The sequence below is a fragment of the Neurospora crassa genome, linkage group III (genome assembly GCF_000182925.2).
Source record: "Neurospora crassa OR74A linkage group III, whole genome shotgun sequence".
NCBI lineage: Eukaryota > Fungi > Ascomycota > Sordariomycetes > Sordariales > Sordariaceae > Neurospora > Neurospora crassa.
The window spans coordinates 1862257-1882815 of NC_026503.1; the positions used below are offsets into that span (position 1 = coordinate 1862257).

The following is a 20559-nucleotide window of genomic DNA, read 5'->3' on the forward strand; positions in this document are numbered from 1 at the left end:
ATGAATGGAACGTCCGTGCCGTGTGGAAGGGCGGTCCACTGCTGCCCGCCTACGTCTACTGCCCGGATAGACCTGCCAGGACTGGACCTGACTTGCCAGGGCAGAAGCCAGTGGTGTAGCGCGGGATGGCCGGGGTGGCCGGTAGCCCGCCGAGCCCGCGTGGAGAAACCTACAAAACCTGTCGAGTGGGTCCGGGGCTCTTTCAGGGCTTCCATTGGCTGACCGTGCCTGCTAATCACTACATAGCAAAAATAAGAACTGCGGTTGCATCCTGTGCTGCCAGTGCGCCGAGAGCGCTGCAGCCCAGCAACCATTGATGCGCCTGCCAGGGAGCACCGCGATATATCAACCAGTGAACATGTCCAAGTCTGAGAACATGGAAGGACAGCCGGCTGCAGCATGCAGTGAGAGGCAGGCTCAGCAGGTCATACTACCTTGCCTATCAAAAGGAAGCGGCAAAAAGCCCCAAAAAGCCCCTGGTGCGGTGACAAAGTGCAGAAATGGCACCAGGTGTCTGCCAGCTTGACAAAGTCTAATTTCGCGTAACGACATGTCCGAGCGCCATGATAGGGCAGGCGCCTGCAATAAGCTGCAGGCTACTAACTGCGAGCTGGGGTGCTAACAGGAAGTCGCCGAGGAGGAAAGGCATCGCGATGGCAGCACCCAGCCTTTCATATTGGTTCCATTCCCCTTGAAGAATCGACGTGAGCAACTGTCCGGATACGCTTATATAATACAGTGTTGGTATGTTAGTTAGTTTGGTAGCTAGGTACTCTAGGAGTGTACACTGGGTGAGTTGTCTTCTGAATTGTCTCAAACCGTTTAGATGGCCAGGTACCGATCCAAAGGGGGTCAAACAGATTCAATACAGCCTATGTGTGTATGGCATTTGACTTGGGCAAAAGCATCCTTACAGTATGAAAACGCCTCTGAAAGTTGATCCGAGGTCTCAAGCCGACAATCAACCAGACCTACTAGTGACTTGTCCGGACTTTTTTTCCACACCTTCTCTTTACCGAGTCGAGCACTGACCCCATCTCTACACGTGTAGTGTAGTGTAGTGAAGGTAGTGTCCCCGTTCCCAATTCCACTGGGCCTTCCTGACCAATCTCGGCTGCCCTTGGACCTCATCTCTGGGGTTGCGCTCGGTCCGGGGTGGGATAGGGCATGGACTGGGAAGCATGACGAACGGTAATGGCGTTCATCATGTCTCTCCATGCTCGCCAACACCACAATGGAGTTCGCTTCGTCCTAGTCGATCGCTGCCGCAAAACTCGAACAGATCAAAGCCTATCAACTCCCGCCCAGATCTGTCCCACGAGATACAGCTGGGCTCGCCAGGCACAAACTGACGTTGTCTTGTCGCAAAAAAGGGCAATGGGGCAACCTTGATTCGCCAATGAGGGGTCCACAACCACGAGCGCCACGCGAGGTTCCTTGCCATTCGAAACACAAGCGTCACTGGCGACATCCCTAAGGCGTTTGCTTTGAGGCTGAGGGCTACACTAGACAGTTGGATGCACAACCCAGTTGATGGCGCGAACAGTGGAGGGAGTACATAGTAGTTACTGCATAGTAGGTGTGCTGTGGTCCAGACGGACTGGTTGGTTGCTGAGTTAGTTGACTGGTTTCTTTTCTTTTTGCGTGTTTTGTTCCTGATCGGCTGTACCCCTGACGGACACGTTGGAGATGCGACGAGTACGAATCCAAATCCAAAGATGCCATCCTCCTTCCAAGACATGCGGAAGCGCATTGTTTTTTTTGCGGAGGTAATGTGCGTGAGTCAATGTATACCTCACCTATGTACATCTCACCGGAAAGACATACATTGGAGATGTGCTCGGTACATTCGGAATGCTACCAGTATACCGGTAGACCGGTACCAATATCAGCGGCCGATATACACTGGACCCCGAATCCACTGATCGGTCGGATGAAAGACGACGGATGGAATGTGAAGCCATGCGGCGGATGGAGGCTCAAACCTTCTTCTGCCCTGACGGCTACGGCCCGAACGTAGGGCACTTGAAAGAAGAATCGCAATGCCCAAACAACAATGCTAAAGTCAGACGCAATGCCGGTGGGGCAAACCTTAACCTCGCTACAACTACCTACTTACATTCCAGTCCCCTTCTCCTCCACCAGTGCACAACGCAACAGGAAACCAAAAAGGAGACGGGTCCCGTAGCCTTCGTCTGGGACTCGTGAACATATCTTCAGCCCAAGGCCCACGGAGATCGGCATTGACACCTCACTACTGCAGGAACAACAGATCTGTCCAGTTGCCTCTTCACCACTCCCGACTACTGTTTCAACAAATTCTCAAACGCGGCTACTGTAGCGGACTGAACGTCAAAGCCCGACCCGAATTCTTGACAGCGGCTCCCGACAGGCGCGCGAAAGGCGACCGACATCTCGGCATCTAAAACGAGCTGTGCATATACCTCACAGCACCTCCTCCATTCATCTTCTCGAACTCGAAACCTGCCTGCTGCCGCGCCTGTTGTACACCACCTTCGGCCTTGCTTTCCGGCGGCTAACGCTCCCGAACTATTTGGAGAAAAAACAAATAAATAAATAAGCATCTCGACATTCTCGGCATTCAACAGCCGCCTCGGCGCGCGTAATCTGTAACAGCGCTTAAGCAAAGACGGGGATCGAGGATCGACGCCAGTACCACCATATCACCACCACGTTGGAACTGAAACCTCCGTTGTTGTCGACTCTTTCCTATTCGGCTTCCTTCAGATCTACTGGGTAACTGAATTGTGACGCATCGAATCGAATCGAGCACCCTCTGCTTTTGCGGGCTGACCCGAACGTTACCACTCTGGTTGAGTCTATTCTTGGGCTGTTCTGAATCACCTATTCACGTCAGACCTTTTTTGTGTTTGAAGTCACATCAGCCTGGAAGTCCTCAAATAAACAAGCGTTGAGAAAAAAAGGATGGTGGCCTTCTCAGAATTGTTTCACAGGCTTAACCCCTGGTCAAAAAGTACACTCATCTCGCTCGCATTTACTCACTCACTTCAGTTACCCCTCACTTTACTTCCCCTTACTCACCCCTACCTACCAACGCGACGCACGATACACCATCTCACCACATTTGACAACCCCCAAAGTTAAACAAAGCTAACTCTGAAGAAACAGATAGCAACCCAATCTCCACCACCACCGCCTCCCTCCTCCTCGTATTCTACGCCCTCTCCTACTTCCTCCCTTTCTACCTCTCCCCGCTCACCCGCCCTTCGCCGACTCTCTCTCGAGACAACCCCTCCGTGATCCGGGCCCGTATCCGCTCCGTCTGCATCTCTTGCTTCTGCTGTTGCCTGTCCACCTTTTTCATTCTGCTATACGTGGCCGATCTCTCCCTGCCGGATGCCCTTCACTATTTGGGATTGTGGCCTTTAGGCCTCATCGAGTCTGCTAGGGCCCTGGGCCTGACGGCCTTGTTGTTCGCTGGCCCGCTGTTCTTGTATCTGGTGGTTGATGATGGCTGGAAGGACTGGGTTAAGGGATATCCGGTGAAGGAGCTGTGGGGGGACATGCTGACTTGGAGGAATATTGTTGCTGTAAGGTTTTTTTTTTTTTTTTTTTTTTTTTTTTTTTACTTTTTTTTTTTTGGGCCTCTTGTCCTCCCCTTTTATCCCCTCGCTTCCCAAGCATGCAACTAATCTGACGCAAAAAACAAAACAGGGTCCCCTCACAAAAAAACTCCTCTTCCGCACCTCCTCCGTCCCCCTCTTTTTGCTATCTCCCCTCCCCGTCTCCCGCATCATCTTCTACTCGCCCGTCATCTTCGGTCTGGCGCACGTGCACCACTTCTACGAGTTCCGGCTTCAAAACCCGCGCGTTCCCGTGTTCGCCGCGCTTCTAAGGTCCGTGTTCCAATTCAGCTTCACCACCTTGTTTGGGGCGTACGCGACCTTTGTCTTCATCCGCACCGGTAGTCTGTTGGCCGCGTTCGCGGTGCATGCCTTCTGCAACGGCATGGGATTGCCCAAGGTTTGGGGGCGGGTGGAAAGGTTGGATGGAAGGGGCAGTGGGCTGGCGTGGACGGTGGGGTATTATACCCTGTTGGTGGGAGGGGCAGTTGGGTTTTGGAAGGAGTTGTGGGCGTTGACGGAGGGGGGGAATGGGTTAGTGCCTAGGAGCGCATTTGGAAGGTGATGATGATGAGGCTATTTGAGGTGTTGATACTTAGGACTATTTGGCCTCTAGACAGACGTCTTTGGTCGGGTTTTGCTTGTTGGCAATACCGCTGAAAGTTTGTGGTGTCGTTCTCTAGCCGACCATGTGTAGTGCAAGATCAAGGGCAGCCATCTAGCCTACGTGGCCAAATGAAAACTATAAAAATAGTGAACTACTTCTCTATGCGTTGATACAACTTGTACTGGTCGGAGTCTTCTTACGTCGGGTTTTGAAAGGTGTGTATTACGCGTCAGTAAGGTAGAACCAGCCAGCTAGCGAATGATGCCCTAAATTGAAGGTCGAGAATGTTGATATCGGCACGGAAGTGTCTGAAATTCTCAACGTGAACGGCTTCAGGCCCTGTGATTGCCATCGCAAGACCGAACAGACCTTACAGCAAGCGAAACCGGATCACCTCGTAGGCAGAACCATCGTCTATTTTCCATCAACTCATTAAGTATACGTATCTAGTGCTCCCGGACAAGGCAAGTCTCTTAAAGTAACCAAACACAAAGATGCCATTGACCGCAGCAGATTCGTAGAGATGGAGCACATATACCCCTTCTCTGTCCCACAATCATCTATCATCCCGCGATAAAATTCATCCCACATCTTTGTCCTTCTTTTGACCAGATCCGACCCGTCCGCCGTCGCTTTCTGTCCCGAGTGAGGTTCTACCGACCCGATCCAGCAGAAGACCAACGCCATTAACCATACGCATACAGCGACACACACGCGGCACACGACACACATATGCTGTTGTGATGTGCTTCCATGGGCCGACCAGGACCAATAACCAAACCAACCAACCAGCCTCCTTTCACACCCACCCTATAGAGAAATGAAGAGAAAAAGACACATCCAATTCGGTTTTATCCACACCTGCTTGCTTGCTTGCGACTCCCTAACACCTTAGGTTTTATTCCCTGTGCCAATGCTTATAGATAGCGAGAGTAGGAAGACAACAATAAGAGTCTGATGCGAAACTAGATCAGTGTACTAGAGGATTTCAACGGGTGTTTATAAGCATTGTACAGGGAATTGAAACCAAAATGAAAAAGGCGGACAAAAGTAGACAAAGGTATTTTCTCCTCTGCAACGAAGCCCGTTTCTTGTCTAGCGCCCGGTAAAGACGGGAAGAAGGGTGGGGGAAGAAGGAAAAAAAAGAGGGGGGGGGGGGGGGGGAGGAGAAGCTGAGATCGAGCTGGTAAGACCATTTAGTGTTGCATCCGCGCAATACTCGAGCTTGCACAGTCTGTCACGTTTCCGCCATGAGGCTGCAACGCGCTTCACTCAGCACTGCTGCCCCCAACTCCGCACCGGTCTGTGAAATCAAGCATTTGCCGCATCCCTGTTGCTGGCCGCGCTAGCGCTCATGGTAGGCTGAGTAGTGGGCAGGATCTGGGAGACCTTTTGTCGGGTCTTTGACCATGTGTAAACGAGACCAGAAACGAAGCCGACAAAGATGGCAGTGACACTGCCAAAGGTGACGGGGGCGTCGAAGAAGATGAGACCGCTGATGGCGAGGGGGAGCTTGTTGAGGGCGCCAACCATGGAGTAGGTGGTCGAGGAGGTGACGCGAATGCACCAGGCCGAGCAGTACGAGATGAAGATGGCAGCGAGACCAGAGTAGATCATGCCGATGAAAAGGCTGTTGCGCGTCTCGACGGGGAAGTTCTTGATCAAGTTATCGTTGGACCAGTCCTCGAAGAGCAGGGAGAAAACGATCAGGACGGGAATGGTGAGGAGGTTGTTGTAGAACATGGCTGAAGTAAGAAATTCGGTTAGTAATGAACTTTGTCACTAGACAAATCCCGGCCAGAGCCACTTACTGTCATAGTCCTTGAAGTTCATCTTCTTGATGACCTTGCGCATGCCCAAAAGGTACGCGGCGGTGCAGAAGACGTTCATACCCATCCACGCGTAGCCGGCGTTCAGGGTGGAGATAGCATCGGTAGCCTCGGCAGTGTGACCAACGCCCTCGACGGCGGCTTGGATATCGGCCCAGGCAGCAATGACGGAACTGAGGACCATCAAACCGAAGGAGAGCAGAGCCATGGGGGTGACGCTGCCGCCGAACCAGAGGACCTCACCGTAGGCAACAACAATGATAGTCAGGTTCTTGAAAATGGTGTACACGGGCACGGAGAGGAATTGAAGCGCCTTGGTGCTGGTATAGATCATGCCCACGAGCAAGAGCGAGATAGGAAACCCTGTTGCAGCCCTGTGTCAGCCAACAGCTCCAGACTTTCACAAGCTGAAACAAGTGGAAGGCTTACATTTCTTTGCCTTGGTCGAGTCGAAAGCAGCGAGGTTCTGGAACATGCCCAACTGTTTGCAAATCAGAATGGCGGCAGTGCAGACCAGAGACTACCATCATGGAGGTATTGTTAGCGTTCTCTTCTTTTTTCTTCTCGTCCGGCGGTTGAAGCCTTGGGGTGTGCGTGTTTGTTCCGGCTGACGTACCTGCACAGCAAGGTAGAAGAAGTTGAGGTTCCATTCACTGCCAGACACAACGTATTTGTTGACAACCGTCATGGAAATCGAGGAAAGACAGTAGGCGATAATCGAGGCACCGGGACTGTGGTCAATCTTGTCGAAGTAGCCGCCGAAAGGACCAGCTTGTTGAGGGCGGTTTGGCTGCGAAGACGATCTCCTGGCCAGGAAAGGGTCCTTGTCGGTCGAACCCCGACCCTCGGCGGGGCCCAACTCAATGTCTTCGTTTCTCTTGTTGGCCATGGTGTGCTACTGACGGGAATTACGTCGATGTGGTGAGAAAAAGACAGGCGGGTGGTCCGGTAGGTAAAGGGAAAAAGTTGTAAGTTGCGAAATGCAGCGACGGTCGAAAAGACGGGTCGGGTGGGATGCGCGCGGGCTGGCTGACTGACCGCCTTGGAACGAGCGAAGCGAAGACCAACAAGGTACCGACCGACCGTTATTAGTCGGTGCGCTAGTCGCAAAAGCCGTGCAGTAGAAAAGAATGAAGGTGGATGCGGCTGTTCACGCTGACACCATTCCAGAACCGAAAACGGATATCCTGAGCCTTGCTGGTTGCCAAGAGCAGGAAGGCAACTTGGGAGATTCTACAGGCAAGTCCTATGTAGTGTATGAGCACAGAGCGCCGGCGACTTCAGACGCGTGTCAGAAAAAGGGTTTGGAAGAATTCCTGTCAAGTTAAATTGCCAGATGCGAAACCCGCCCGCTCTCCAATCAGGCTTGGCGCCTCGACACTCCAGTAGGTGGCCCGCGCTCCCCCACACAACCCCTTTTCCTTGCCTCGACTTCCCTGCCTGAGAGCGGACACTGTCCCGCAACTGTCACGCTGCCCCTTGTCACCTGCCAAGCTGTGAACTGTACCCCTTAAGCCTACAGCATCCTGGACCAATCAGCCCTAAGCATCGCCATCAGCTTGGTCCATGAGGCTATTCCCACTCTCGTCGGTTCTTGGAAAAAAGCAAGTACAACCAAGTATGCAGGGTGTATGTCAAAAATGCTACTACTATTTACTACCAAAACGGCGATGGGCGTGCTCCAAGACCAGCACAATAGAGCAGCCCGCCACCCTTTCAATACGACTATAGACATGAAACGAACAGTGCAAACTTCAACCGTCTACCCCCCTTCATCTCTCTTCCTCCACGTCCATCTCGTCGTCCCCGTCTGCTTCCCGCTCATCCCTTTATTGTTTTGTCGCAAGTTCTTCGACCTCTGTCCCGTTGCTTTTCACTCGTCCATTTTTATTTCGTCTTCTCATAATGCGTTGGCTCAATTCATGTACCGCGTCCGCTCTGCGCCTGGACAACCCCACGAACCCTTCCGCCGCCGATACCCTACTCTCGTTCTGTACCAACTCGTTGCATAGTCGTGTCGTCTGTGGATCACAGAAAAGGGGGGTCATCTCTCTCACTCGTAAACTCATTCGAAGCCAAAACCGATACCAAAAATGAATGACAAGCCGAACAAAAGAACAACCAAACCGATTCAACAATAGAACAACAGAAGGTTAACATTCCTCATCCCTTACACGCATAGAGTGAGAGAGAAGAGATGTAAAGTGTTGTACATAGCCCACTCGTGGCGCTTACCGAGCTGTAAGGGCCGAGGAGCCGAGATGTGTGGACACTTTTTGAAGTGCCACGCAGCGGAATTTGATTATCTCTGTATGGCAAAAATCGAATGTTAGCGACTTCAGTGCGCCATCATCTAGTCCAAACATGGCGGCATTTTTGACTTACCCGTCCACGTCTGGAGTTGTTGTTGTTGCCTTGCTCCTGCATGTATCCCACATTTTGCTGCTGGGGCGGCATGCCAGCTCCGCCTATAGGAGCAGACCCAGCGTTGTAGCCGTAGCCAGGAGTAGGCATGCCCATGTTCATGCCGAATCCAGGAGCTGCGCCATACGGACCCTGAGGACCACCAGGTGGCATGTTAGGCATCTGGGGTGCACCAGGCGGCGGCTGAATCGGGCTGCCGTTGGACATGGCAGCTTGAGTGCCGCGATACTGGTCGATCGAGGGGCTCGGGGTCTGGAAACCACCAAACCCGGCGGGCATACCGGCCGGGTAGTAGTTGTTCATGGGAGGTGCGCCGCGTGCCATCATGCTCTGCTGGTACTGCATTTGCTGGAGAGCAGCGGCGGGGGCCATTGGCGCGGCGGCTCCACCGTACATTTGTCCTTGAGGAACGAAAGCAGGGAACTGCTGGGGAATCTCCAGGCCCTCGCTTCTAGGAATGCCGAAAGCCATGTCATTGTAGTTGGGGGCGCCGACATTCAATGGGTTATAGTACTGACCCGGCCCAGGGGTAAACTGACCAGGTTGCTGCTGCTGCGCCTGCTGTGCCGGCTGAGGCGGCTGTTGCTGCTGCTGCTGTTGCTGCTGCTGCTGCTGCTGGTTTTGCTGCTGATGTTGAGGAGTCTGGCGCGATGTAGGGCGCTGCCTTTCACTATTGTTGCTGTTGCTGCTGTTATTGTTGGTGTGCTCACGAGCGTTGTTTCCATTGTTGCTGTTGCTCCCACCACTCCGGGTAGACAATCCAACTTCATCCATCAAACGCTTGTAACCCTGACCAGGCTGTGCCTTGATGCGAATCAAGACGTTCTTCACGTTCTCAACAACCTGAGTCCGGATGGTCTCATCAAAGAAGGGAGTGGTCAAGACCTTGAAGATAAGCGTCGCACCACATGCGTGGTCGCTGAGGATTGCCTCCAGAACCTGGTCGTTCTGAGTGAAGAACAAAGCCTTGAGAATAGTGTCTCTGGCATCAGCCTCCGCCTTTTGGTTGATCACCTTCAGGACGGTCAGGTACGCGACCTTGTGAGTGCACAGATGCACAAGGTAAGGAACAAGCTGCGGCGACAAAACCGTGCGGCGCTGCGGGAACGTGCAGGTATCGAGGAACCAAGTCAGGAGTAGGGCACCGTTGGCGTTAGTGGCAAGCTGTACGCTATGCAGGGCAATGGCGGCTGCGAGCATCCGCTGCTGATCCTTGGTAGCGTGATGACTTTCCAGGCATGCCCTCATAGCACGAGCGCCGTAACGGCCTTGAGCAACCTCCCACATCTTGCTGAGCATGGTCTCAAAAATGAAGTCATTGTAGGGAGGGCCGAACTTCAGGCAGCCCTGAAGGACGTAGTTGCCATACTGATCAAGGAACAAAGGGATCGTATAGGGACGCAGGTTCTCAACGATGAGATTCAGCTGCTGGGGCGTCTTGCAGACATCGATGATCTTCTGGGCAGCCCAAGTACCGTTCTTGTGTACGCCAATCTCAGCCATATGAGGTGCAATCTCAGCAAGCATTTGGTCGCGAACCGAGTCAGAGCAGTGCTCAAAGAGCTTCTGGACAACAGTGTTGCCAAGGTAATCCGACGCCAGCTCGGCAATTTCGGGAAGCATCTCAATGGCAATGTTCTCGATCTCCTGCTGAGACAAGGTCTGATTATCAATGCGCTTGCGGATATCACGGAGCTTGGGAGCGTCGTGAACACGGGTGTGGGCGGGCTCCTTGATGGGGGGGATCTCATCGATAAAGTTATCGAACTGAATAGCGTTCTGGAGGTTGGCGGAAGTCTTGTACTTGTCCTCCTCTGTCGCGCCAAATTGCTGGATGATGTTAAGGATGTCGGCGGTCATCTCAGAAAGAGGCGGCACAGTGGGGGTGGTGTTTCCAGCCAAAGGTGTTGGGGAAGCATTACCAGATGCGCCAGTGCTGCCGTTTTGACCGTTTTCTTGTCCCTTAGCGTACGGATCAGGGCTAGGGGAAGGGAAGGCCCCATCGTGGCCGGGAGTGTTGGACGCAGAAGGCGGCTTGGCAAAGTTGATACGAATGGGACCAGCACCAGGGAAAATCTCCTTTCCATTCATGTTTGCTTTGGCGTTGATGGCACTGTCCACTCTTTCAAAGTTGACGAAGCCGCAGTTCTTGTGGGTCAGCACTCTGGCGGAGAGAATAGGACCGTACGACTTAAACATCTCAGTTAGCGTAGAGGTCGTGGTGGACGTAGGGATGCTGCCGAGCCACAAGGCGCTTGTTGGGCCTTCCATGTTCGGCTCCTCGGCGCTGAGCAAGCCGTTGTTGTTGCGGCTGTTCGATCTGCCCAGAGTCATAGCAGCAACGGCCTGGGGCAAATCTTCGTACTGTCTCTCCTCCGGCAACTGAATGTCGGCAGCTGTGATAGAAGCGTCAAGCCGAGAGGGAGTTGGCACGTAGTTACGAAGAATCCGGCTGGCAGGAGTGTCCAAAACACCGGCTGTCCTGGCACGCGGACGGGCAGCTTGAAAAGCCTGTACGGCGAGGTTATGCTGTTGGATAGCTGCGTTGGTTGCGGCTAGTTGATCCTGAAGCTGAGCGTATTGGTTCTCCATGATGGTCAACGGATCTTCATCATAATCATCTTCCTCGTCAGCGTATTTATCCTTGTTGTTGACCGAATAAGAACGGAACCTGTTTGCGGCCTTGGTAAAATCGACATAGGTTGGCATGTACGGGGTGGCAAGCTGAGCGCGAGGAGGCTGCGGTGTCTCGGCCAGGCCAAGGTAGTCCAAAGTCCTCATATGGACATCGTTCTCGCCCGCGCCTTCACGAGAGAAGTGTGACTGAGTCGGGGAGCTGGGGTTGTTGGATGGCACGCTTGCGATGCTGGCCAGAGTGTTGCCTCTTTCACGGCCAGTAGGCGTCCAGCTGCTGAAGATGGAAACGCCGAATGGCGAGCTTGTGCCGGGTACCTGGGCGAACGGGCTGCGCTGAGGCATAGAACCAGCCCTCAGCCTGGAAAGAAGCGTTGAGGCTGACCCCTCAGCTTGTTCAATGCCAGGAGAGGGAGACTTGAACGGCGTATGCGACGGAGAAGGGCGCGAGGTCTTTGCAGACAAGGCCGGGATATTCAGCATGCTATTGACCCCGGCACCGGCAGGAAATCTGGACGGCACGGTGCCGGCACGAGCACGCCGAGTCTGGGGCAAGCTGTCCGGAGTGGGCAACTGAGTGAAGTCCGGGAAGCCATCGGTGGGCGACTCCGGGATGTTCTCTCGAAGAGGGGTCGAGTTGCCGCTGGTCGGGGGTCCACCCCATGGGTTTACCGGCAATCCCGAGATGCCTTCCTGGGCTTGGATTTCGCGGGCACTACATTGCAAGGCGGGGTCAGCGGCGCTCCAAAACCATCAGGGCCACTATTGACTTACCGTTTTGAGAAGAGCCGGCCAGAGGACGCCATATCGTGAGACGGCGAACCATTGCCTGACCGTGAAGCGCCAGCCATCTTGGAAGATGACAGGCCGAAAGGAGAGCGAATGGCACCGGCAGAGGTCGGATCATTCGGCGATGTGCTTGTAGGCGAACCGGTTCGAGTCTGGAGAGAAACCGACTGCGGCGGGAAGCCGAGCGACATATGATCGCCGGGTCTTTGGTTGGACATTATTGATTATTTTTTATCCAGCTCTCATGGGAGTTATTGACAACTTTTTGTGGTTTCCAGTCGCGTCCACGCGGCTACCAGGCCTTGGATACCGGACAAGAAGCTTTTGACGAAAGCTCAAGAGAGGTCTCGTCTCGGTCGAGTCTGAATTTCCGGCGGGGCGGTCAAAGGCGGTGTGGGACGAAAGGCTGGACCAACGTCGACGTCAAAGAGCGCAGGCGCGGGGCGGACAAAAGCCGTCCAATTAAGCAGGAATCTATATCAGACACAGGCTGACCTGAGCGAAGGAGCGTCGCTCGAGGAGCCTTCTTGTGAAGCTCGAAGAGGGAATGCGACGTCGCAAAGGTTTGTTGCAAGGGGCGATTACGGAGTCGGTGACGAAAGGTGCCGGGATTTCTCTATCGATACTTGCAAACTCTTAAAAAGTTTGGCAAGGTTGGGAAGTGGCTTGGGGGAATTTTGGTAAGTCGACCTCAACAAGAAGCGACAGGTCGAAGGGGAAAAGAGGAACCGAGGGAAGAGCTGAGTCGACCTCGTCGGCGGCGGCTCAGATGTTGAGTTGAGGTGAGCAAACTGGATATTGCTGGGAGACCTTTCGAGGCAGGCTGCCCTGGTTTTGCCTTTTTTTGCCAAGGTGGGATTGGATCGGATAGCAACTGCGCCCGGGTTGTGGTGGACTTGTGGTGCGGAATGGTGGCTCGTTGTCGGGACGGTCCTACACCAGAAGCTATGTGTGGGATGGTGCGTGTGGACTTTTTTTTCTCCCCTTGTAGCGGGCGAGAGTCAATCCCCCGGCCGTTCGCTCGTGTTCCGTCGCTTGTGCTTGGCTCACGCCCGGCCTCGTCTCAGCTCAGCGGAGGGCTGTCGATTTTGTCAACCGTCAACGGCCGTCGTCTGGGTTCACGTTACTCCGCCGGGCGAGTGGATCCGACAAGGAGAGGCAAGGAGGGGGAGGGGAGTGGAAGTTAAAGGCTGCTAAAGAATATACAGGCCCGGGGTCATTAGGAGGCGGGTTTCGAGCCTGGAGAAGAGGACAGCGATTCTGATTAGAAGAGGAAGGGTTGTGAGTTACAATGCGAGGAGAGAAGAAGAGATGGGACTGAGAGATGCAAGGTTGAAAAGGAGAAAAAAGGATCAAGTGATGCAGAGTTGAAGTCGAGTGCCGGCTGCAGGAAGGTGTACACTAGGTAGGTCTACTAAGAAGCACCGGGCCACGGCACCTGGGCTACCTAAACAGCGAGAGGGGGGGTCGAGGATTTCATCATCCCATCAAATCTGACACTGCAACTGCGACTGCGGAACCACCACACGCTCCCCACTGACATGCTGCCTGCCTGCACTACTGTATGTAGAGGTAGGTGTGTGTGCAGAGGGACCTCCGACAACTCAGCCCAGCTCCAGGCGAGATGGGTGGAAGGCGTAACGGGAATAGAGGAAAGTGGGCTGGAAATGCACTCGGCGTCGATTTGATTCTGAGTGGTGGATGGTGGGGGGCCGGGGCCGGATGTGAAACAGCCTTCAGTTGGAAGAAGTGCTTCGTGCTTTTTTTCTCCTCCGCTTGACATATACGATCTGCTGTAAATAGGTAAACTTGACTCAGCACTATCAATTGCAGGCTCAGCTACCTGTAGTTGCATCGAAGGCACCAAAAAACGCTCGTCATGGGCTCACTGTTCTTCTCTCTTCGCGATTCTCTTCCGGAGCTCTCACCGCCTTCTACAACAACAGCTGCACTCACTTGTTGTCTTGCTTGCCATTGGCGGAACAAACCCCCAATTGAATGAACAGCTGTCACGAACCTGACCTAGTTCCCAGCAAGATGACCTAGTTCCCAGCAAGAAAGTCCGATGTCAAGTTAAGGTTGCGCAAGTTGCCGGCAGCGGGGGAACTCAACCTTATGCCCACCTCGCTGAGCCCAATGAACCAAGTCACTGTTGATGTTGGGGAGGGATCCTGAACTTTGATTCCCCTCATGCCCTGGACTGTCAGCTTTGCCTGTTACCTCTAGAAGCGGACGCCCCTTTTGTCAGCAAAATTTCGAGTACTTACCCTCAGGTCCATCGGAGACGTGAGGTGACTGCGTTTCCATGCTGCGAGCTACATACCTAAGCGTCTTATGCATGCTTAAGTTGGGAGCAACGGGGACGAGGGGACGGGTATCATGCTTCCACTTCAAGCTGTAAGTGGACAGGATGGGCCCGGGCGTTGCTGCAGCTACCCACACGCGTCCCGAATTGCACCCCCTCACTCCCCTCTTGACCCAACCATTGCGATAGGAAGCTTACAAATTGAAAAAAAAGGAAAAGTTTAGAGAAAAGATAGTCCAGCCCTGAACCTTTTTCTTTTTCTTTTTCCTCTGTTTTCCTTTTCCTTGTTGTCTTGTACATATCTGGAAGTTGGGTTTCTGGGCGGTACTTGGTCTGCTTGATGGTCTGGCGGGAGTGGGTAGAGGTATGCCACACATCAAGTGGTATTCTCAGGCACAGGAAGCTAGGGACTGCCGCTGCCGAAAATGCATATTGATTGGTGGATGCGTGACAGGTACCCGATCTCAACAGATGACCAGCATTGACAGAGGCGGCCAACATGTCATCAAAGCACACAAAGCTACTAGAAGCCAAGATGATCACTACAGTGCCGGATGAACATGTACATCGGTATGCTCGCCAGCCATCTGTAGAAAAGCAGAGCGTTGATGTAAGTATGAGGGATCTGTACCAGGTATGCCCACTGATGTCGTTTCTAGAAGAACGGGAGGAGCTTCTGTCTTATTTGAGACTTGTGCCGAGACGAAACAAAGACATCTCTGCCATGGACAGCGAACACAGTGAGTCCCATAGACCCCTCGATAGTTGATCATCGACAGCGGCCAACGTTCTACCTAGGATATCTCTTGGGTAGACAAAGTCGAGTGTCTTGACCTGGTTGTAAGTCAAGCGCCGTCCACACCCTCACCCCGCCCATATGCGCCAGAATACCCTGTCATCCCTGCGGGCTCCCTTTCATGATTCCTTCATCGGTCCCCTTTCATCGCGCTTCGACGAGCTTTAAACAAACCAACCAAAGGGGAGAAGCATCTATCAGCGATCTGCGAGAGCAACTGAAACACCGAGTTTCAAGCGTGGCCCCCTAGCAACCGAGTTAGTAGTGCACGAGCCACTGAAATGGCTTACAGGTAAGGTAGCGTTCGCTTTCGAACAGAAACATCCTTCAAATACTCCTCATTATGTATCTAGGCTCTCTTGAGAATGACGACCCCTCGTGCATCCTGGAGTCTAGTCCCATGGTAATTCCCCGCGAAGGGGCGGATCTTGAGAATTTGACTGCGTGTTCTGCTCTTCATTTGCCGCCTGGTTCTTGGGTTTTCATCGCATACGATCGCGATCTTCTGCAAGTCGTCCTCAAAATTAAACTTGCATGATTGGTCCCGAAGACCGTCCAAAACACCGCTCGGTTGTTGTCGCTGTGTCCTATACTTCCTGAATTGGATGGCATTCTTGCCGGTTTTCTCACGACATCTGGAATTCGGGCACTTCTTTCGTTCACAACTTGAACCCAAAGAACTACTTGCCTCTCGAGATAAAACTTTCCGAATAACACACACAAGGGCAATGCGTCGTAATTCCCGATTCACATTCAATCATGATCGCAGTGTTTCACCTATCGCTTTCCCCTGCTTTCCGCATCTCTTTCCCCCGCACTGGCAAGGCGGATGAGACTCGGCAAAGTCATGCCAGGGGCATATGTTGACATCCAGGGCAGGTCTCAATGAAGCCGACTTGCATAACAAAGAAACACTTCTGTAAGGTACGGTATGTTCCACATCAATCATGGTTTCCACTGCCTCCTCACAAACATCGATAATCTGATTAGATCTTGCGGTTGAGGTGGTCCCCAAGGCCTTCAGCTAAGTGATCTTCCGGGGGTTGGTAGCAATATCAATTAACAACCCCAATGATATTAAGTTTTTGAGGTCCATCCGACTCCAGACTGAAGAGCATTGAAAAGCCATAAAACTTCTTGCTACACACATTTTTTCCAGCAGTCCTCGCAAAGCACACCAACCTGCAACAACAGCAGTAGAAGCATCTGCATGTCCATCGTCGAAGGAGAAAGTGGGGCTTCCAGAAGATGGAAGCACGGACGGGACAATGCCGTATCAACGTCCATATCTCTTCGGCGGGTCCGTGCACCAGTTCCCTGGACGGGAATTCCCCCGTCACAAGTTCCATGTCGCAAGCTCCAGCTCCAAAAGCTCCAATTGTGGCCACATCGCGCCAACAACGCCAGCAAACTACACCATGGCGAACGTGATCAACAACCTCTTTGGCGGCGCAAAGCCTGCCAGCGTCATTCCAGACAAGTCGGGCGACTCTGGTATGTGACTTTGTTCTGTAATCCTATCTGCCGGACACATTTGGAAGCACCGTCATGTGCCCGTAGTCGTGCCCGCCAACCGCCACGAACGGCCTCGATGTTCATGATGCCCTGGTCAGGCACGGTTGCTTGAGCTAGGCTCTAGATACCTATCCCAGCTGCTCTACCCACCAGACCTCGCATAATGCCGATCAATGGGCCTCTGCCGCGCTTCCAGAATCCCCAGACGCGACTCAAACCAGGTGGAATGACTGACCATTTGAACCCCAGACTTCGCCGACTTCGCAGAGGGTGCCGACCCGTCCCCCATCCCCATCAGCCCCATAACGACCACTCTCGCCGGTGCCCAGCCCGAAAAGACCGCCGTCCCTTACACAAAGTGGTACAATGTGCACGAGCGCCACAGCCTTTCTGAATTCAAGGCCGAGGGCTTCATTCTGGCCGCCATCATCGTTGTGCTGATCCTTCATCTCTTCGGTGCCCGTCTGAACCGCTCCAAGGCCAAGAAGTGGATTCGCGCCCATGCTTCGACATTGGGCTCCGAGTTCGCCCTTGTTGGCTTCTCTGGCGTACCCAGGGCTCTTTCGGACAAATCTGGTGATGAGCTCACCCAGGCTTTGGCTGACGCCAACGCCCAGAAGGGTGACGCCATCCTCAAGGAGAAGAGTCTCTTCGAGTTCGCGACCTACGCCACCGGCCGTGTCAACGTTGCCTTTGTCGATGTCAAGCTCACTCTGGTCAAGCGCTTCAACCCCTTCGTCACCCTCGCCGAGAACGTCATTGGTTTCTTCTGGGACAGCTATGCTCAGCCTAGCGATTCCGTCGAGGCCACCTTGTATCCCTTCGATGGCAAGGAGGCGCTGACCGTTCCCGCTATGCCTGGCGCGGCTGAGCTCCGCCAGAACGACAAGAAGAGTACTTTTGACGGTTTTGTCTGGGCCATTGTCCACAAGGAGAGCATGAAGCAGGTCCGCGACGAACGCTACGACGTGTCCCTTACCTACACCAAGGACAACAACAAGCTTCCCCAATGGTTGACGGTTATGACTGAGAGCGCTGAGATCACTGATGCGCTGCTCACCCCTGAGCTGATCAAGGCTGCCGAGTCTGCTGGTGACCTCCTCGAATACCTCATTGTTTCCGATCAACCTTTGGACAAGCCCAAGACGTAAGTTTCAACCCGCCTTTCTGCCTACAAATTAAATTACCACATAGTTGTTGACATATGATCCCCTTCACAGTGTCGAGGAGACCAACCCCCGCAAGCGCATCTTCCTCAAGTACCGCCTTCCCTCGGACAACAACTACGAGCCTCTTCTGCCCATCTTCCAGTACTTCCTCCGCATGACGGACCAGCTTGTGCAGGTGGCGCACTTCCGCCCCGAGGTCCTCCGCAAGGTCAAGTCCGTTCGCGACGAGATGATCAAGGGCATCCAGAAGGCGAACGAGCAGGAGAAGGCTGAGGAGCTAGCGATCGAACGCGAGAAGCAACGCAAGGCCAAGCGTGATGCCGAGTTGGCTGCCATGGATGCCAAGGCGCAGAAGAAGTACCTCGAGAAGGAGAGGGAGAGGGAGGCCAAGAGGCAGACTAAGAAGATGACCACTAGGGCCTGAACGTCCTGTTTCTTGGGCTTCTTCGAAATGTGTATGTGTGATGACTAGGTATGGAATGGAATAAGGGGGGTAATGGGTTGGGGTTCGGATGACCCGGCAAAGTGATGATAGTTTTGGCTAGGGATGATGACGGAGGCTACGATCAAAGTATACTAATAGTAACGTGTATATGCGTCTGTATGTTGTACAAGTATGTATAAAAATAATGTGGAGATGGGGTGATGAGTAAAGTGTGAATTTAAAAAAAAATACTGATATGAAAGACATGAAGCGTGGTGTCTATGATGTGCGAGCCCTGTTGGTGTGTGCAGGTATTGTGTTCGTCCTCGTCCAAAGACCATCGCAGGATTCTCTCCTCTATCCATTCCCTTCTATATCCCTCTGCCTCATATCGCAGGAGCGCGCGGAACATTGTGACAAAAGCGGCCTTCCCAGCATAGCGAATCCGCTGTTCTGCATCGGTTGGTAGGAAAGAGCTTGGTTAGTATCAGGGTTCTCTGACGGTGATTGCATGCATAGGCTCCGAACATAAGAGAAACGGATGGCCAAGCGATTAAAAGTCATAGCATGACTTGGAGCTGAGATGAGAATGTAAATCAATGTAGAGGTAACTAAGCAGACGACTCCCCCTTTTGATCCTCAGACAAGATTGCTTGCACTCTCTTCACCTTGTCTTCAGCCGTCTGTTTCTTGTCGATTCTGTTGGAGTGGAAGAGAAAGGGAAGTAAAGGGTCAGCAAGAGCAACGCAACGCAACGCAACGCAACGCAACGCATGTAGGGATTAAGGTTGAATATCGAAGTGAAGAGCCCATACAAGGACAAAAAGGAATAATAGAGTGAGAGGGGGGGGAGAGAGAGAGAGAGAGGCCGGGGATTAGAAAAGAGCAAAACATACCGAGTCCCAACCCGCATAGACGTTTGTACCCGCTTCACGCCTCCCTGGTGAACAACCGCGTGGACTTGGCCGATGACTTTCATTACCTCATCCCAGGATCCTTCAACAGTAGTACCAGCCGAGTGCATTGTGGACTTTAACCCGCTGGCTGCCAACACCCTCTGCACCTCAGCCACCTCCTTGGCGACGGATACGTTGCCTGTGCCAACCTGTTGCGAACAAACAAACAACAGGGGTTCAGCATCTGTTTCTTCACGATGATGTTTATACATATATGGTTGATAACTCACCGGAATCAAGCAAAAGTCTACGTAGCACGACGCAGGGGTTTCGATGTTGGAGTAATCGCGGAAACTCATTTTCAGGTAGGAAGGATGTTTGATTGTGATTTGGTGAGGCTTTTGGAGCAACCGGGAGGTGTGATTGAGAAGACTTCGGTGGTGAGCAGGTCTGAAGAGACTCATATCTACCTCTAGGGCTAAAGGGAGAGAATAAGACGTCCGAGCACGGATCAGATGTTCAGGTTGGTGGTTGTTGGTTGAAGTGAGTGTTGCTGGGGTGGGTTGCGTCACTGTCACTGCGGCTTGAAGACTTGAAGTTACTTGTACAGCTGGACGGAGCGTGACTTCCTCCTGGGGATGAGACCTTCAATAAGCGAAAAGCCCAAGAGACGGGAATTAAGCTTCAAGTGAAACTGTTCTTCGTTCAGTACCTGGATATAAAAAGGCTCAAGTCTACATTGAGGCTTCAAACATTCATAATGTCAATTCAGGTTTCGCTTCATTAGCAGCACCAGCTCGAGACTGGTTCATGATAGCTTATCCTGCGGCAAGATCTGAGCTTCCGCTAATCCCTCGTGAAGATGCAAACTGAATAACCCCACACTTTTGCTGCCTATCTGGAGTCCGAGAGCAAATTAAAGAGGTACCTGCCCCTCACCCCACTTATAACTCGCGGCCTGTAAAGCCTCTCATTATAAAGCCCCGGGGAAAAGGAGAAAGTGGTTTGTGTGAATGCGTTGATGTTGGACTTTTCTATCCTTGAAAGGAGACCACTCGACTTACCAGGGAAGTACGGAGGTCCGAGTCTCTACCCAGCAAGTTTACTGTGTCGACATAAATATGAAGGCATCGCGTTGCCGGGGAACCCTAGTACTGGAGTCGATAGCGCTTGTTGGATGTCGTCAGAGGGCGTTCGGCATAATCTCAAGGTTTGCTGGTGAGCCTGGTGTTGGATCAAGAAACCGAGAATCTTGAGGACAAACCCATCTCAGACATTTTGGTGGTGTAGTCTAGATATCAGGACGTGTTGTAGCATGCTGTAAACGGAGTTGTTGACAGAGAGCTTTCGTTGGGGATGACCACACGATGTGGTTGATCAGGCAGCACGGAGTCCCTAGCCGAGATGACGGGGTCCATGTTATGGCACAGGGTTGATGGTTCTCTTGCATGCCTGTACAATCGCCGTATCTCATCCGCTCTAACGCGCGACATCGTGACCCGTGACCTTGATTCCGCAAGACAAACTAAAAAAAACTTGTGTCTCGGTCCTTGACTTTGTTGGCGC

General features: G+C 52.8%; 7 protein-coding genes across 9 annotated transcripts; 3 read left to right on the plus strand and 4 right to left on the minus strand.

Moving 5' to 3' along the window:
• NCU06197 (hypothetical protein) lies at nt 1-893 on the plus strand (the record flags this gene model as incomplete). Its single annotated transcript, XM_957916.3, has 4 exons — nt 1-185; nt 247-424; nt 626-744; nt 872-893. 4 exons carry the CDS (start codon nt 1-3, stop codon nt 891-893), a joined length of 504 nt encoding a protein of 167 aa, XP_963009.3.
• An 858-nt stretch (nt 894-1751) lies between these two features.
• Nucleotides 1752-4366, plus strand: NCU11314. 2 transcript variants are annotated; one of them, XM_011395704.1, is made up of 3 exons: nt 1752-2995; nt 3151-3572; nt 3697-4366. In XM_011395704.1, exons 1-3 carry the CDS (start codon nt 2947-2949, stop codon nt 4168-4170), a joined length of 945 nt encoding a protein of 314 aa, XP_011394006.1. In that variant the 5' UTR covers nt 1752-2946; the 3' UTR covers nt 4171-4366. The 2 variants fall into 2 exon arrangements, with proteins under 2 accessions (XP_011394006.1, XP_011394007.1); XM_011395705.1 differs by having other exon boundaries at nt 1974-3572.
• A 242-nt stretch (nt 4367-4608) lies between these two features.
• Nucleotides 4609-7331, minus strand: NCU06198 (GDP-mannose transporter). The gene is made up of 4 exons (XM_957821.2): nt 6658-7331; nt 6471-6561; nt 6024-6404; nt 4609-5957 (listed from the first exon to the last, which is right to left on the minus strand). The coding sequence occupies exons 1-4, from the start codon at nt 6928-6930 to the stop codon at nt 5524-5526; spliced, it is 1179 nt and encodes a 392-aa protein (XP_962914.1). The 5' UTR covers nt 6931-7331; the 3' UTR covers nt 4609-5523.
• A 323-nt stretch (nt 7332-7654) lies between these two features.
• NCU06199 (RNA binding protein Jsn1) lies at nt 7655-13278 on the minus strand. Its single transcript, XM_957822.3, has 3 exons — nt 11874-13278; nt 8427-11814; nt 7655-8349 (listed from the first exon to the last, which is right to left on the minus strand). Exons 1-3 carry the CDS (start codon nt 12104-12106, stop codon nt 8344-8346), a joined length of 3627 nt encoding a protein of 1208 aa, XP_962915.2. The 5' UTR covers nt 12107-13278; the 3' UTR covers nt 7655-8343.
• A 208-nt stretch (nt 13279-13486) lies between these two features.
• NCU16645 (hypothetical protein) lies at nt 13487-14780 on the minus strand (the record flags this gene model as incomplete). The annotated part of the gene is made up of 3 exons (XM_011395731.1): nt 13487-14064; nt 14156-14276; nt 14760-14780. The coding sequence occupies 3 exons, from the start codon at nt 14778-14780 to the stop codon at nt 13931-13933; spliced, it is 276 nt and encodes a 91-aa protein (XP_011394033.1). The 3' UTR covers nt 13487-13930.
• Nucleotides 14781-16326: 1546 nt separating this feature from the next.
• Nucleotides 16327-18372, plus strand: NCU06200 (DUF1682 domain-containing protein). The gene is made up of 3 exons (XM_957823.3): nt 16327-16483; nt 16754-17651; nt 17725-18372. The coding sequence occupies exons 1-3, from the start codon at nt 16408-16410 to the stop codon at nt 18095-18097; spliced, it is 1347 nt and encodes a 448-aa protein (XP_962916.2). The 5' UTR covers nt 16327-16407; the 3' UTR covers nt 18098-18372.
• NCU06201 lies at nt 18215-20528 on the minus strand. 2 transcript variants are annotated; one of them, XM_011395581.1, is made up of 4 exons: nt 20058-20528; nt 19284-19625; nt 18994-19202; nt 18215-18796 (listed from the first exon to the last, which is right to left on the minus strand). In XM_011395581.1, exons 2-4 carry the CDS (start codon nt 19455-19457, stop codon nt 18709-18711), a joined length of 471 nt encoding a protein of 156 aa, XP_011393883.1. In that variant the 5' UTR covers nt 19458-19625; nt 20058-20528; the 3' UTR covers nt 18215-18708. The 2 variants fall into 2 exon arrangements, with proteins under 2 accessions (XP_011393883.1, XP_011393884.1); XM_011395582.1 differs by having other exon boundaries at nt 18215-18550; nt 19284-19816; nt 20058-20079.
• Nucleotides 20529-20559: the final 31 nt, after the last annotated feature.

Bases quoted from the DNA above. Each gene is read 5' to 3' on its own strand.
- NCU11314 (XM_011395704.1), top strand. From the start codon at position 2,947: ATGGTGGCCTTCTCAGAATTGTTTCACAGGCTTAACCCCTGGTCAAAA. The intron at 2,996-3,150 runs GTACACTCATCT...CTGAAGAAACAG, and splicing joins GCTTAACCCCTGGTCAAAAA to ATAGCAACCCAATCTCCACC. The intron at 3,573-3,696 runs GTAAGGTTTTTT...AAAACAAAACAG, and splicing joins CTTGGAGGAATATTGTTGCT to GGTCCCCTCACAAAAAAACT.
- NCU06198 (XM_957821.2), bottom strand. From the start codon at position 6,930: ATGGCCAACAAGAGAAACGAAGACATTGAGTTGGGCCCCGCCGAGGGT. The intron at 6,562-6,657 runs GTACGTCAGCCG...CCATGATGGTAG, and splicing joins TCTTCTACCTTGCTGTGCAG to TCTCTGGTCTGCACTGCCGC. The intron at 5,958-6,023 runs GTAAGTGGCTCT...TTCTTACTTCAG, and splicing joins GAACTTCAAGGACTATGACA to CCATGTTCTACAACAACCTC.
- NCU06199 (XM_957822.3), bottom strand. From the start codon at position 12,106: ATGTCCAACCAAAGACCCGGCGATCATATGTCGCTCGGCTTCCCGCCG. The intron at 11,815-11,873 runs GTAAGTCAATAG...CTTGCAATGTAG, and splicing joins GGCCGGCTCTTCTCAAAACG to TGCCCGCGAAATCCAAGCCC.
- NCU06200 (XM_957823.3), top strand. From the start codon at position 16,408: ATGGCGAACGTGATCAACAACCTCTTTGGCGGCGCAAAGCCTGCCAGC. The intron at 16,484-16,753 runs GTATGTGACTTT...TTTGAACCCCAG, and splicing joins AGACAAGTCGGGCGACTCTG to ACTTCGCCGACTTCGCAGAG. The intron at 17,652-17,724 runs GTAAGTTTCAAC...TCCCCTTCACAG, and splicing joins CCTTTGGACAAGCCCAAGAC to TGTCGAGGAGACCAACCCCC.
- NCU06201 (XM_011395581.1), bottom strand. From the start codon at position 19,457: ATGAGTCTCTTCAGACCTGCTCACCACCGAAGTCTTCTCAATCACACC. The intron at 19,203-19,283 runs GTGAGTTATCAA...TGTTCGCAACAG, and splicing joins TAGACTTTTGCTTGATTCCG to GTTGGCACAGGCAACGTATC. The intron at 18,797-18,993 runs GTATGTTTTGCT...CCACTCCAACAG, and splicing joins TCTATGCGGGTTGGGACTCG to AATCGACAAGAAACAGACGG.